This window comes from Odontesthes bonariensis, chromosome 13, assembly GCF_027942865.1.
Source record: "Odontesthes bonariensis isolate fOdoBon6 chromosome 13, fOdoBon6.hap1, whole genome shotgun sequence".
NCBI lineage: Eukaryota > Metazoa > Chordata > Actinopteri > Atheriniformes > Atherinopsidae > Odontesthes > Odontesthes bonariensis.
The window spans coordinates 18465636-18481546 of record NC_134518.1 but is presented as its reverse complement, the minus strand read 5'-3'; the positions used below and the strand labels follow the sequence as shown (position 1 = coordinate 18481546).

The 15911-nt window shown below is 39.8% G+C and overlaps 1 protein-coding gene and 1 long non-coding RNA gene across 2 annotated transcripts; both read left to right on the top strand.

The window, feature by feature from the left end:
- The first annotated feature begins 714 nt into the window (after positions 1 to 714).
- Positions 715 to 4287, top strand: LOC142397294 (arylsulfatase I-like). Its single transcript, XM_075480638.1, has 2 exons — positions 715 to 1032; positions 2493 to 4287. The coding sequence occupies exons 1-2, from the start codon at positions 719 to 721 to the stop codon at positions 3889 to 3891; spliced, it is 1713 nt and encodes a 570-aa protein (XP_075336753.1). The 5' UTR covers positions 715 to 718; the 3' UTR covers positions 3892 to 4287.
- A 2439-nt stretch (positions 4288 to 6726) lies between these two features.
- On the top strand, positions 6727 to 7507 carry LOC142397293 (uncharacterized). The gene is made up of 2 exons (XR_012772689.1): positions 6727 to 7098; positions 7182 to 7507. It is a non-coding gene; the product is annotated as an uncharacterized LOC142397293 (long non-coding RNA).
- Positions 7508 to 15911: the final 8404 nt, after the last annotated feature.

Here is a 15911-nt window from a genome sequence, read left to right as displayed (position 1 = left end):
AGTGGAGTGGGGAACAGTGTCTGTGATTGTTGCTGCAGGGCCCCATTGCCGCTAATACTCAAATCTCCCCCACACACCATGTTTGTTTGGGAGAGAATTTTTTTTTTCTATAGACCCTCTGTCAACCATGGCTTAATTCAGGAATAGGACTGGAAGTTTTTTTTTTCTATGCAATTTGTAAAGTTGGCAGCGCGACTAATTGAAATCAGATTACCAGAAAGAAACATGGATGAAGAGGAGGGTGCGTGATGGGATTGCTTGGGTTTTAAAGCCTCATTTAACACTGAATGAAGCCACATATGAAGATACGTGCCAGAAACTCAGTCGTCAAATCAGTAATTTGCCCGACTGATGTTTAGATTTTGTATCACTAATGTTAGATGTACACTCACCATCAACACCTGGATGTAGTAGAAATACTTCAGTGTGTGCTTTTTGGAGGAGGGAGGCTGATGTTATTTTAGAGGGCCAGCGAGGCAAATGGGCGGGGTTAATTAGACCACTAGGAAAAGCGAAATGCTTTCAAAGGGGCTGATGCAGTTGGGAAAGTCAAGGAGGATGGAGGTGTAGCTTTTCTTTGTGTTAGTTTTGGATCTTTTAACTGCCTCTCAAGAACGCCAAGGGTCAATCACAACATCTGGGGAGTGATTTTTTTTTTACCACGAGCTTAACAAAGTAGGAAATATCAGCAAATTAATAATCTAGTGTCACAGGAACCATGGCAACGACAGCTCTGACCGGTTTCTCAATGATGAGCCTGCTCAGCCTCGGGTACCTGACCTGGGATGCGATGAGCCCTAATCAGGTGGAAAGTGAGAATGACCACCCTTTGATTGACAGGTCTCCTGTCCCCCAACCTCCTCATATAATCTTCATCATGACAGATGATCAGGGCTTCAACGATATTGGATATCACAATTCAGACATCAAGACACCGGTGCTGGATAAACTTGCAGCAGACGGGGTGAAGCTTGAGAATTATTACATCCAGCCCATCTGCACCCCATCCAGAAGTCAGTTCATCACTGGCAGGTATAGTTCTTGTCCTCCGACTTGGATTAATTCTTGCTTCGTCTTTGGACACAATAATCATTTTAATATAATAATGATAATGATAATTATGATTATGATTTAATTTCTAAAGAACAAGACAAAATAGCAAATAGATAAGAAAGTATTGCATTTTTTTTTTAAACTGATCTTAAACTTGATCCCAGCAACATTTTTTCCCAAAAAGTCATGATGAGGGCATGTTTAAACTGCGCCGCTTTGTTGCATCAGCTTGTCTTTTAATAACACCCTGGGAACAGAGGACATCAGTTGCTGTAGTTTTGAAATAAATATATTTTCAATTTTTTGTTGATATATATGAGTACTTTGTTGTCTTTATAGTGTCATAATGATCCAAATGTTGTCAGTGCGGGGGCAGGTCAGACGGAAGGGAGACAAGTTTAGCACTTTGATTGTTTTAGTACAGAGACATGCAGTTCTAATACCTGCAGAATGTGGTTCAGCACTGTTGTGCTGATACAACTGAGCTCTGTCCTCAAAAAGAAGTTGTTTGGATTGCTCCAAATCATATGTTCATCCACGATTTCCAAAAAGATTTCAAATCTTGACTTATCAGATCACACAACACTTCCACTTTACCTCAATTCGTCGTCGAATTAGCTTTGAATCAGACGAGGAGTCGGTAATGTTCATGTATGATTTTCATTCTTGAAAGTGTGGTTTTACCTTGCATTTGAAAATGCAGGGGTGAAGTCTTTACTATGTTCAGTTGTTTTCAGAAGTGTAATTGAGTTCACACAATGATTTCACTGCATAATCTTCTCAGTTTTAATGCCAGAGAGGCCAAAAATAATGACCATCCGTGTTGGATTTTGGCCGAACCCTTTGGGTGTGGATATTTCTTTTAATCTGTTAATGGAATTATGTACAGTAGATGATGAATTTCTCACATTTCTTTGTAACATTAAGGTGAGCGACATTCTTAAATTATTTCTCTATTTACATTTACCCATGCGTCATTCACTGAGTTATGTCCTCGATATTCAGTTCACAAAGGTCAGCCTCTCTGGGATGCTCGTTTTATACCCATCGATGGTACTGAGTACATATTCTTCAAGATGAGCTTTGATATGTAGCTTTTGCACTTTATCTTTAAATCAAAAATAGATTTGAATCATTTGCAGGTTACTGTATTCTGTTTTTATTTAGACTTAACTTACTTAAACTCAGTACCTCCTGAGTGTTTTTAAGATGGCGTCATAAAGAAAACACGAGCAGTCCTTTCTCAATGACATTTGTTGTATCTTCATATCTAAAAACACACAGTGGTTAAGGAAGGAAATTGGGTCCCCCTTCTCCAACCCTCTGTAGTTTTTTCTCATATCACTTTATCCCCATTTGTCAATGTATTGGATTTGATTAACTGATTTTGTTTCTGTACTAGTTGGTTATTTCTTGTTGTTTTACGTTAAACTCTGCAGGTACCAAATTCACACTGGTCTCCAGCACTCGATCATCCGTCCCCGCCAGCCAAACTGCCTACCCTTTGACCAGGTGACCCTCCCTCAGAGGCTTCAGCAGCTCGGCTACTCCACCCACATGGTAGGGAAGTGGCACCTGGGTTTCTACAAAAAGGAGTGTTTGCCCTCCCGCCGTGGTTTTGACACATACTTCGGCTCCTTGACGGGCAGTGTGAACTACTATACCTATGACTCTTGTGATGGCCCAGGGCTGTGTGGCTATGACCTCCATGAAGACGAGTCGGTGGCCTGGGGTCAGAGGGGCAAATACTCCACCCATCTGTACACGCAGAGAGTTCGCAAGATCCTGGCAAAGCACAATCCTCAGTCTCAGCCGCTGTTCATCTTCCTCTCCTTCCAAGCTGTTCACACACCTCTGCAGTCTCCGAAAGAATACATCTACCCGTATCGTGGGCTAGAAAATGTTCCCAGAAGGAAGTATGCTGCAATGGTTTCAGTTGTAGATGAGGCAGTTCGTAATATAACGTACGCTCTCCGCAAATATGGATACTACCAGAACAGTGTTCTTGTTTTCTCCACTGACAACGGTGGCCAGCCTTTGTCTGGTGGCAGTAACTGGCCACTTAGAGGGCGTAAAGGCACCTACTGGGAGGGCGGCATTCGGGGTCTGGGCTTTGTCCACAGTCCTCTGTTGCAGAAGAAGAGGAGGGTGAGCAAAGCATTAGTACATATTACTGACTGGTATCCGACACTAGTGGGATTAGCAGGTGGAAATGAGTCTCTGACTGAGGGGCTGGATGGGTATAATGTTTGGGAGGCAATCAGTGATGGGAAGGAGTCACCCAGACTGGAGATCCTCCACAACATTGACCCTCTGTATAACCGTGTAGGCAGTGGCTCACTGCAGAACGGATTTGGAATTTGGAATACAGCCATTCAGGCCTCCATACGAGCAGGAGACTGGAAACTCCTGACAGGAGACCCTGGTTATGGAGACTGGATCCCACCACAGACTCTTCCAGGTTTCCCCAACAGCTGGTGGAACCTTGAGCGCCACACTAAACCCAGCAAATCGTTGTGGCTTTTCAACATCTCCGGGGACCCATATGAACGTTTCGATCTTTCTGAGCAGAGACCAGATGTTGTCAAAGAGCTGCTAGCCAGACTGGTGTGGTACAACCAAACTGCGGTACCAGTGAGGTACCCGTCAGAGGACCCGCTGGCTGACCCCCAACTTAACGGAGGTGCCTGGGGTCCCTGGGTGGGAGATGAGGAGGAGGACAGCTGGAACAGTGTTTACGTGAAAAAGAAATTGGACTGGAAGAAGAAGCTTAAGCTTTCCAAAAGCAGGTCATTTTTCAGAAGACTCAACACAAGGATCATGTCCAACAGAATATAAAAAGAACACGACTGAAATGAAAACTGTTGGATCAAAAATAGTTCTGTTCGTAGAAAGAACACTTGAAGATGGGTTTTTACTGAAGGAACACTGTGTCTGTGAAACTGAGCCGCAGTTACCGCGCTGTAGCTGCATTTCTTCGAATGGAAAAACAAGTGTCTCTCAATGGATTATTACTGACTCATTTTAAAAAATGTTGCAAGTATACAAGCAAAAATTTTACAAACCTATTTCCAGAAAAGTTGGGATACTTTGTACATTGTATCATTAAAAGATTCAGAGAACCCAGAGAACAGAACTGTCCTGTGGTCTGACAAATCAAACAATATAATTGTTTTTGGAAGTGGTTGTTAAAGCTCGTTAGACCAAGGCCATCTGAGGAGAAGCTCAGGTATTTTTAGGGATCTTTAAGCAGCAGGTTATAACAGTAAATGTTAGAGGGGCTAGAGATAAAGATAGAAGGAAAGATCGCCACACTGCTCTGCCAGGTCGTCTTCCCCCATGTCATTTATACCAAAAGGTAAAACAAAATGCTTTATTCTTTGCAAGATTTTTCAGATTTTATGTCCTATTTTAATTTGGGTTCAGGAAGCTGTCACCCTCTCTACTTTTAAGATTAGGCTTAAAGCTTTCCTTTTTGATAAAGCTCATGGTTAGGGATGGCACAGGTGTCCCTAAAACATCCCATAGTTATGCTGCGATAGGCCTAGACTGCTGTGGGACCTCAGGTGATGCACTTTTCTTTACTCTGCTGTCTTCACTATACTTATGACGCTATTGTTGTCAGTACCTTGTGTTTCTTTCTCTTCGCAGATATCCCTGGCCTGTTGTTATGTTGTTGCCTCTTTCCTGTCCTCTCAAGGCCCATCTGGTCGACGCAGATGGCTCTCTTTCCTGAGCCTGTTTCTGCTGGAGGTTTCTTCCTGTTAAAAGGGAGTTTTTTTTTTTCTTTCCACTATAGGCTCGTGCATACGCAGGACAGGGGTTTGAATCGAGGAGAGGTTTTAATGCAATCTGTTGGTTTTCTTTTTTTTTTAAACTGGCATTGTATGAACTGGGCTAATTGAATTAATTTGATTTTAATGGATTATGAATGCAATAACGGGTTAGTAAATGAACACAAAGATATTTGCTGAAAGCAAAGCATATTTAGACCTTACAATAGATTATAAGCATTGGACTTGCTAAAGTCAATAAAATAAAATATAACAGGAAACTTCATTGATTGATGACTGATGATTTCAGGATCAAATAATTTGCAGAGGACTTCTGGAAGGGAGTTTAGGCAAGTTCAGCACTTTGAAATGAAAATGATCAGCCAGCATCTGCTTTGAATAGAAACAAAAAAAAAACAGGAAAACCTCCCCTCTTTGACACAGGAAAATTTTACCATGAGATGCACAGCAGAGCAAAGACACATTTAAACCCTAATATGGTCTCCTTTGCTCAGCTTTTACATTCATGCATTTTTGTAATTCTCACTTCCATATTTTGGTATGAGATCTACAAGTACAAAGGAATGAAAATCAAAGCTGCTGTGGCACCAAAGCACGAGGGTCACATGTTTTTGCGTTTGGGTTCAGTTTCGCAGAGGTTTGTTGAACTGAGAGGGAGATATTTCTTAAAATCGCTTTGCAACAGCATGCTTTCAAAGACTTAGGCTTGTAAGGAGAAGTGAGGCAGTTAAGATCATTTCCTTCCTTTTTGCTAATGCCACAACAACACCTTGCCACATCTTTACTGGTTTCTGGCAGAATCTGCCACAGTTGGATGAAAGATGAGATTCATGGCAGATCAGTGCAGTCAAACTCACATGTGAATGTTTATGAACTTTTATTGTATATTTAATTGAAGTTTAAAGTGAAACATATTGAAGGAAATATGTAGTTTTTTCTTGGACTCTGGGGTGGTGGAGGGGCTGAGAAGCAGGAAGTGTGCAGTGTTGAAGAGCAGCAGCAGCGGTGGCGACAGCAAGCATGAAGAAGTGAGCTTTACAGCATAAATACACCGCCCAGAGTGCACTGATGGACTGTGTTTGATAGATGACATGTTAAGTATGAGACAGAAAGTTTAGGTACTAATTTTTCCAGGATTTTTTTAGATGCAAAACCCGATGACAGAGGAGTATGGAACAATTTATCATTCTGGTGGTTTTAGCAGCAGGAGCTCACGGTAAGACAGACGTCATTAAGAGATAAACCTGTCGTAGTGCAACTGATGTCAGCTTATTTACATGATTTTTTGTTTTCTTTCCTAGGGATCTTACCGCTTGCTGAGACTAAATGTAATCTGATCCAAATCCCATCCCCATGCTCTCCTGTTATTGGAGGATCCGTCTACATCCAACTGATGACCAATGCAAGCATGTTTTCGGTGTACTGTAAGAAGATACTTTACAGTGGACCTATTTCTGTGTTCTCGATGTTAAACAAAAAGGTGAAGATAGGGGATGCTTTTAGAAACAGAACAGAGTTCTTAATAGACAGCGGGACACTCAAAATCACCAATGTGGAGAGGAATGATTCGGGTCAGTACAGCATCAAGGTCTACGACCATGATGGGATCCTTATGAAAAATATGGAATTCTCCCTGGAAGTCAAAGGTTAGTTTTAAGTCACGTACCTCATCTTATCTTTTCATTATTACGGTCTTAAGGGCTCTCTTTTATGTTAAAGTTAATCAGAACGGTATTGAGCATTGATGAGAGCTGTGTGTTGGGTGTGGTCCACAGAAACCTTCTGTGGCTTTGCTGTTGCTTTTAGCATGTGGGTGTCGGTCTCTTTTTTTCACTTGTACTGATTCTATTTCACAATCCACCTTGATTGAGAGCTTAGGTTTGAGAAATCTCAACCATAAGGTGAAGAGTGAACCTGCAGACCCTAAAAGATTTTATTTGATTCAATTTATGAATCACAGAGCTACAACTGGGATATTCACTTATTTGTCACAAAAAGTGCAGGATGATTTTGCTGTAAAACAGTAGCCTACACTTCACCAGAACCACATTCTTGCCAAAGTCTTCATATGTGTCTTTAATTGTGAGATAGAAAGTGAGCCACTGATGTACTTCATTGCTATCATTGTGATTAATTTCCTCAGAAGACATTTCTTCTATCCTGATCCCAGTTTTTGCAGCGCTTGGTGCGCTCCTAATTGCGGTGTTCTGTTTCTGCGTGTGCAGGAAAGTGATGTGCCGTAAAAAGTGAGGTAATACTGTTTAAGCTTGAAGGAAAAGCAAACATTTAATGTCATTGTCCATTATCAAAGTCTTTTTTTTATTTTTTGCGCAGGCTGAGGCTTACAACTGGGAATTGAGACTGGATTCTGGACATAAGCTGAAGGCGACCATCAGCAGTGGATACTGAACCCAGGATGCCAAAAACCAACATCTGTGTGGACATTGTTTGTCGCTGTAAATGCTGATTTAATAAACAAAAACACAAGATACTCTCAATGTTATTCCCCCAATCTCGGTAGTCATGTCTCGGTTATCAGCTGTGGTAAAATGTGTGTTTTTTAAGTCACTTAAGAATGATGTGTTGTCAATCATTGTATGCATTTGATTTGCTATTTGTTAGATAATAAAAGACAATAAAAGACTGGTGGTTGTAACCAACATATTGGACTCTATATTTTAATTCAAATGTTTGTTACTTTTGACAGAATAAGATTTTCAATTTCAGACAAAAGTAAATTTTTTCTCCTACTTTACTCACGCTTTAATCAAGTTGGTTTGGTAACACAGTCATTTCGCATTTTTTTAATTTTTGTTACACATGGGAGTAAACTAGTTGCATCGTAGTCCTGAGATAGAAAAGGAATCTTGTTGTGCAGTTACGTATAATATTGCCGTTAAATGTCCTTTTGACCTGTTGTGACTGTTTTAAACATTGAAATGTTTCTGTAAATAAACTAAACAGAGTTAGAGAATAGATCTTTATTGTCACTGTTGCAGAAACAATGAATAACTAATTAGGAGCTCTCCGTTTAGCAGCGTAATAATCAAGAAAATAAATAAATAAAGTACAGCACCAAAAGAAGACGCAATTAACCTAAATACAATACAAAGCGCAGCGAGCAGTCGGTTTGGGTTGTGTGGTCCCGATCATCCACTCTGCTGCCCTCACCACCCCTGCAGGCTCTTCCTGTCCTCCACACTGTACAGCAGCAGGTCAGGAGGCTCTCAATGACGGAGCGGTTAACTTTGATTAGCAGGTGTTGGGGGAGTTGGACCTGACATAACTTCCTGAGGAAGTGCAGTCTTTGTTGTGCCTTCCTGATGAGAGATATTTGTGGAGCAGGTGAGGTCAGCCGTGATGTGGACCCAAAGAAACTTGAAGCTCTCCAACCTCCTCTCCATCAATGTAGAGGGTGGAGAGTTCAGACCTTTTGGATCTCCTGAAGTCCATATCATCTCCTTGTTTTTGGCTGTGTTCAGGCCCAGGTTGTTGCTGTCACACCGTTCACTCAGATGCCTCCTCCCTGTAGGCTGATTCATTGTTGTTCTTAATCAGTCCTACAAAAGTGGAGTCATAGTATCCAGGCCCAGGTTGCTGTGCATCTGAACCGGTTTGTAGTGTTCTACTGTGTAAATTCTACAATTAAATGAAGACAAAACTGAGATCATTCTGTTTGGTAGCAAAGAGAAGAGGGTCAGCATTGGTAAATATCTTGAGACTCGGGACCTTACAATCACTGACCAAGTTGGTAACCTCGGAGTGTTGATAGACTCAGATCTGACTTTCAGCAGCCACATCAAAGCTGTCACCAAGGCAGCTTTTTACCATCTCAGAAACATCAACAGAATTAAAGGTTTCCTCTCCCAAAAAGACCAGGAGAAACTCATCCATGCATACATCTCCAGTAGACTACAGTAACGCTCTTTTAACTGGACTTCCCAAAAAGAGCATTAAACATCTGCAGCTCATCCAGAACGCTGCTGCTAGAGTTTTAACCCGGACTAAGAGATCTGAACACATCACACCGGTTTTAAAATCTTTACACTGGCTTCCAGTCAGACACATAATAGATTTTAAAAGTCTGCTGATGGTTTACAAATCCCAGAACGGTTTAGGCCCAAAATACATCTGTGATATGTTCAGAGAATATAAACCCAGCAGAGCTCTTAGATCCAAGGACTCAGGTCAGCTGGTCCAGTCAAGAGTCCAGACTAAACATGAAGAAGCAGCATATATAGCTGTTATGCTGCAAACAAGTGGAACAAACTGCCAGTGGAGATTAAACTTTCACCAAATGGAGACATTTTTAAATCCAGGTTAAAAACATTTCTTTTTTCATGTGTCTATGCATGAAATCTGCACGCTATCTTTTAACTTATCTTGACTGTTGCTTGTTTTTAAATTCATTTAAATTATTTTATTTGTTTCTCTTTATATTCTTTTATGTATTTTTAATGCTTCTTCCACTCCCTGCTGCAATGCTTTTATTTTATGTAAAGCACTTTGAATTGTTTGTACATGAAATGTGCTATATAAATAAATTTGATTTGATAAAAGGTGGAGCTGGAGTCCACAAACAGCATCCTCACATTCTCTGTTGACCTGTTTTCCCTGTATGCAAACAGGTGTGGATCGAGGTTTACAGGAATGGCGGCCATAATGTGAGATAGGATGAGTCTCTCAAAACATGTGGTGATGATGGGAGTTAAAGCCATGGGTGATAGTCCTGCAGGCAGCTCAGTGTTCTTCTTGGGCACTGGTGGGAACTGTAGACTGCAGAGGTGAGAGGTTGGAGATGATGGTGAAAACCTCTACTTGCTGTTCCTTACATGCCTTAAGTACTTTACCATACTTAAGGAAAGTTGGAATACTGTTAAAAGCAACAGTAAGTTTATTGATCTGAAGTAACACCCCTCGACAGCATCAATATCTAATCATTTATCTGTTGTCTGCAGTTAGAGTCTTTACTGGAAATCATCAAAATCAAAGTCGACCAGGAGATAGATGAGTGAAGTTTGCTCCTAAAGGTTCTCTGCCCTGTCGCTATTTGCTAGAACTGACACCATGAAGTCATTGGATGTGACAATAAATAAATGCCGACATTTGGGTTTCACTCAAAATGAATAATCTTGCTCGAGTAAAATTTGTTTTTAAGTGCGGATATTAAAAGCACGTTGATTAGCTTCACTGTGGTACAATCGTTTCCCGATTTACATTGAACTCAATTATCAATGTCGAAATCAAAATCATCTCCAATTCTGTTTCATTGTACTAATGGTGTCTCACTTCTTCAACTTATTGCGCACGTGAGCTTTGCAACCAGCCTTGTTAGTTTCAGCAACTGTCTAAACTTGGATGTAACGAGACAGAATACAGCTGAGAAGAAAAGAAGACGGAAAGAGAAGACCTTTGTGGAGAAAAAAAAACCCTGCATACGTGGGTTGTATGTTGACAGTTACATTTGTTACACCTTGTTTCACTTCCTGTACAGCTTAATGCTAATTTAACTTTGTGTAGAACCTGCGGCTTTGCGATAAACCAGGCCTAGCTAAACCCCCTGGTTAAGCCCATAACCATGAAGACGACAGTTAGAGAGTAAAATAATTAAATTAAACTGTCAATAAAACCATGCAAATAAAAGTCCACATGCCCAGCCTCTGTCTCCCGATACTACCACCACGGCTACGGGGTGCTTTGGCTCAGGGTTACAATTGCTAAATAAAATCAATAAAACCAACAGAAAATACTACTAAAAACAACAGCTGACAACGGCTGCTGTCACCTCCTGCTGTCACCTCTGTCTGACGGTACAATACGCCACCGTCACCTGTTTGAGCATTTATAAAATCCTGTTTAAATCTCTGGGCACACGTTATTTTAAAACAATTTAAGGTTCCTGCTGTACGTACCCTGGCTCGTGGCTTTTCTGCTCACCAGAGAATAAAGGACAATCACACACCTTGCCGTCTGTGCAGCACAGCTCCTATTAGCTTGTGTCTTGGGAATTGGCCACACCTGGCCTTAATTAGCCACTACCCCTGTCACATCTGCATGTACACGTGAAACTTCCGTTTAATATCCTGAGCAAGACAAAATGACATGAAAACGTTTATAATTTGACAGTTTGAAATTGATGTCTTGTCTTATAGTTCATATTTCTGCAGTGATTTCCAAACGATCATGGTGTTTTACACTGTTCATATACCTTCATCTTGTTTACTTCAGATAGCTTTAATTGTATTATTTTTTTTATATTCCCCGTAGTTTTTGTCTCTTACTGAGTTTGAATAGGAAATGTGAAACTGACATCACACATTGGTTTGTTTCGACTTCATATTGTATGCCTGATTGTTGTGAGACAGACCCTGAATTCTGATTCAGGATGGTGTTTCTACCCCCAAACTGTAAAATCCTGCCTCTCGAAACATATTGCAGTCCCTAATCTAATCCTAATAAGCGAATACCAAACATGTGAAAATGTAAACAAAACAAATACATTTTTAACGTGTTTTGAAATTAAAACACATCTTCATCATCAATATAGTGACTCATGAAATTCACTTCATAAGGCTCCATAAAATTAACAGGCTGCTGGATGTGTTTATATGGCGAACACTGGGAGTGAGTGGACATTTCGAACACCTGCCTTGCTTCCCCTCACACTCATTTTCAGTTCATTAATTACCACAGCCTGCTGCTCATTTTCAATGACCTTCCTCCAGTGCTTGATTAAATTTGTTTCCAGTTTGTCCTAATAACCACCTTGTTCTGTCTTAAGATATGGTTATTTTGGAGATTATTTGGATTACCTCCCTGACAGAGCTGTGTTCAATTTCTTTCCAAGTTTTCAATTCTTTATCTGACTGCCCACAGCCTATTTATTTATTTACAAATGTGGCACATATGTACATCATGAACCGATGCTTGCTTTATTGTTTAGTGAAAAAGAAGGTGTAATTCCTGAGGATGTGAGGGGTGTTTGACTGTAAGAAGCTGTGCAGTGGGAAGAACACCGTCTGATAGACATGTACAACCTCACTGCACTCAAGACCAATTATTGTTAAATGCATTCTGAATTATTTGTTTTAAGCTGTTTTATGTAGACCTGAAAATAGTTAAAACTTCTTTAATTGGTAACTTTGAAATAAACAATAATTCTTTCTACGCTGTCGTTGAAAAGTAGAAGCCCTCATCTTACTGTGTTTGGAGGAGTGGATGGACTGTGGGGAGAGCAGGACTCCAACTGCAGCTTGTTTTTCAGTCAAGGCTCCAATGATGACCTTGTGTTGAGCTGTTGAAGTCATATATAGTATGAAACTTGGAATAAATTTCGCTTTCAAGATGACAGAAATGCACTCTCTTCAGTTCCCTTAACACTGACCTTAATGTGTTGTTAAAAGAAGAGGTAATGCAGTGTAGTTATCCATTACATGTACTCTGCCAAAACTACCACTTTTATGTTGTCTGTGTTGTGCAGGTTTATCACAACTTTACATGTCTGTGAGCACAGGTCAAAGATAGAAGACTTTTTTTTCCCTTTGCACTAACATTTGACACTGTTTTTGCCACTTCCCTTTGCGCCTCTTCACATACGAGTACAAAGGAATAAGGAATGTGTGTCAACCTTTTTTCTTTGGCTGATCAGTAAAAGACATTTCAGGCAGTTCATTGTTTGATGTACCTGCACAGAGTTGTCTGGCAGCGGCTGGAAGTAGACATGGAAGCTGTGATTGGACTGCTGGTGATGCTATTAGAGATATCTCATGGTGAGTTGATGAAGTTTATTCACATGACAAATGCTGAAGTTAATAAGTGCGGTGAACAAAATGTTTTGCAGAAATGACATCAGTTATAGTCACTGAATTATTTTCTATATTAACTCCAGTGATGTAAAACTGCTGCAACTCTGCTAAGCAATTTTTATCATTCTTATTCTTTAATTGAATTTGTTTTTTTTGGTGACCTGTTAGTCTCTTGAGTAACGAATGATGTGCCTGTCGATTAAATACAGCTTTCCATTTTTTGTTATACTCACTTTGAGAAACATTGAAGTAAAACATCTTTGCAAAGAAAGATACAGTAAAGATCCAATTTTCTTTATCTGAATAAACTCATAGATTAAAAAAGAGAACTGGCTAATGCAGGAGGGTTCGGGGACAAAGGTTGATACATTTAAAAAAACTAAACTACCATGAAAAAGGGATGTGGTGGGGACAGAGCAGGCAGAATGTATATAAAATTAGTCAGACCACAACACCTGTCTGAGTGAATGTGAGACTCCGTTTTTGTGTCCTGTAAGAAGAATCCATAGGTTGTTGCTAATGTATTATTGAGGAATTTGTATTTTTTTGTTATTCTGTAATCATATAGGCTGTTTGGGCTCATATTTTTAAGAATTGACCTTCCTGCCTGATTATTCCAACTTGTTTGACGGTTGCAGTAAACCTACAACATTACAATAACTGGGTAACTCTGCTTGTGTGGTTATCGAGCACAGAAAATGTGTACAGTCCATAGACAAACATACAATGGCAGATATAATACCTAGAATTGTTGTGCATGGCTGCCCAATAAAATATTCACCATGTTCTTGTCGAAACTTTACAATACAGTGCTCAACTTGGAATGTGATTTCATCATATTTACAATGTAATTCCTCCAAACTTACAACGGAATTTCAGTAAAGTGAAGAAATCAATCACGCTGCAAACATTCTGTAAGAACTGAGTGTCTATTAGGTATTTTAAAGGAAAAAAAGACGTGAGTTACACGCTAACTATTTTGTAAGTACTGGATACAGTAGCTGGAAATGATAGTATTCTATCTATTGTTTAAGCACTCTGTACCAATAGGGTAAAGTTTATAGGCAATCCTATTTGAGCGAATGTGTCATATTTAATTGAAAATGCTGGTAATGAAAATGGTCTTGTCACGTTTGAAAGTATTCTGAATAGCTGTTTGCTCACAGACACACACGAGAGACCTGAAATGTTCTGGAGACGTTCTGCAAAGGTTCGTGTGTTAGAACGCAAATGTCTGCAACATTTGAAGCCGACTTTTGACTTTTGGAAAAACTTTTGAGATTTTCGATTCATAGCCTAGTGTCTCACTGTAAATGTACCCAGACCAAATATCTCATGCTTTCTTGTTGTTCTGAGATCAGTGTAGATTGTTGTAATGTTTGGCAGGGATTGCTGAGATCATTTGTATAAACTCTGTTACAATGAAGTAAAAAAGGGAGAACCTACTGTTTCCTTGAAATCAGAGGAATGAAAACCTTCATAATAATGACGAGTGAATACTTCAGCCTATAAGGACTGTATAATAACATTCACAAGGACAGGCTTTGGTCACTTTGTAAAAACACTGTGTGATTAGACAAGGCATGAAGATGAGATATATGTAAGACTCAACTAAGTTTAAATCCCAAAAGCTGCTAATTATTGGTTCAAGTAAATACTGAGAACTTTGGAAATACTTAAGTTAAAGTTGCTTTTCTTTTCTTTTTTGAGCTTTTTATGCCTTTATTGTATAGGACAGAGGAGAGAGACAGGAAGCAGGGGAATAACACGCAGCAAAGGGCCATCTGATGTGGGATTTGAACCGGGGCCAGCTGCAGCAAGGACTATGGCCTCTGTACATGGGGCGTCTGCTGTACCCACTACGCCACAGACCGCCCCTAAATTTGCTTTTCTAAAGAATAGAATTACTTCCCTACAAGTAAATATCCTGCTCCAGCTGCACAGGAATAGTTGTCCATTTACCATGGTCTTAGTACAACAAAAGCATGACTTTGGTGAATTTGCTGCAACTAATTCTCATTCTCCTTTATTATGTAGAAACTTTAGAAAGTGTCTTGATTTTTTAAAAATTTTTAAATCATGTTTTTAAATTTTCCAGGTGTGGAAACTGACTGTGATGGCAGACAGGAAGGAGCTCAGTGTTATGGAGCTCTGGGAGGAGCTGTGGTCCTGCAGCTGATGGACAATGCCTCAGAAATACCCAGATATGACTGGAAAAAGTTTTCCCAACTGATCCTCAAAGGCCGAATGAATATCAGTGTATCAAATGCTATGCACAACAGATCTGTCTTTATTGCCAGTGATGGAACATTTACTATCAGTAACCTGAGCAGGACTGATAGTGGTGATTATACACTTGAAATCTTTAATTCCAATGGACAGCAAACCGGAAGTCAGACATTACACTTGTCGATTGAAGGTAATTTTCTTTTTTCATGTCTGCAGGGAAACTAAAATCATAATAAAAGACTAAAGTGGAAAGAAATATGCACTTTCAATTTTTCATGTCACAGAAAAATGAATGAATGATTCATCATTAAGCGTGTAAATTTAGGGTTCAAAATCCTGATAAAATGATGATGCTCTCTGCTCTGAGATGCTGTAGGCCTGCACAGATGAGACAAACAACCATCCACGCTCACACTCACTCCAGAGACAACCAGAGTAACCAATTAACCTGACATGCATGTTTTTGAGCCAGGAACCCTCTTGCCGTGAGGCGATGGTGTTAACCACCACACCACCGTGCAGCCCCTTAACAGATTAACAGCATTAAAGAGTGTGGAGTTGGTTTTCACTAAACCAAAGTACTTGATTTGAAATCACAAAATGCACTCTGTCAGTTATAAAGTTTTTGGTCATCTTCCATCTATGGACTAAGTTATCAACATTGTTAAATTGTGCAGCTCATATTCTCAAGGGTGGGAATGTCCTGAACAAAATCAATTCGCTGACCGTAGTTAGTCAGTCGTCGAATTTCAGTTCTTAGAATTAGCGAATAGGTGCTCACGTACAGTTTCATAAGAACCGAGGTGAGAGATTTTTCATTTTTTCATTTTTTCGGCTCTAAATTCTCTAAATTGCCTTGCCTGGGCCTTCCGACATCTGCAGTGCCGAGTGTCAACTCTGATTTTCCCAAAATTGATCCATATATTCTTCATCTTGATATTCCTTTTTTATTATTTATTATTTATTATTTATTTATTTATTATTTATTTTATTATTTAAGTAGACAGTCAGAATTCAGCAAAATCTAGCT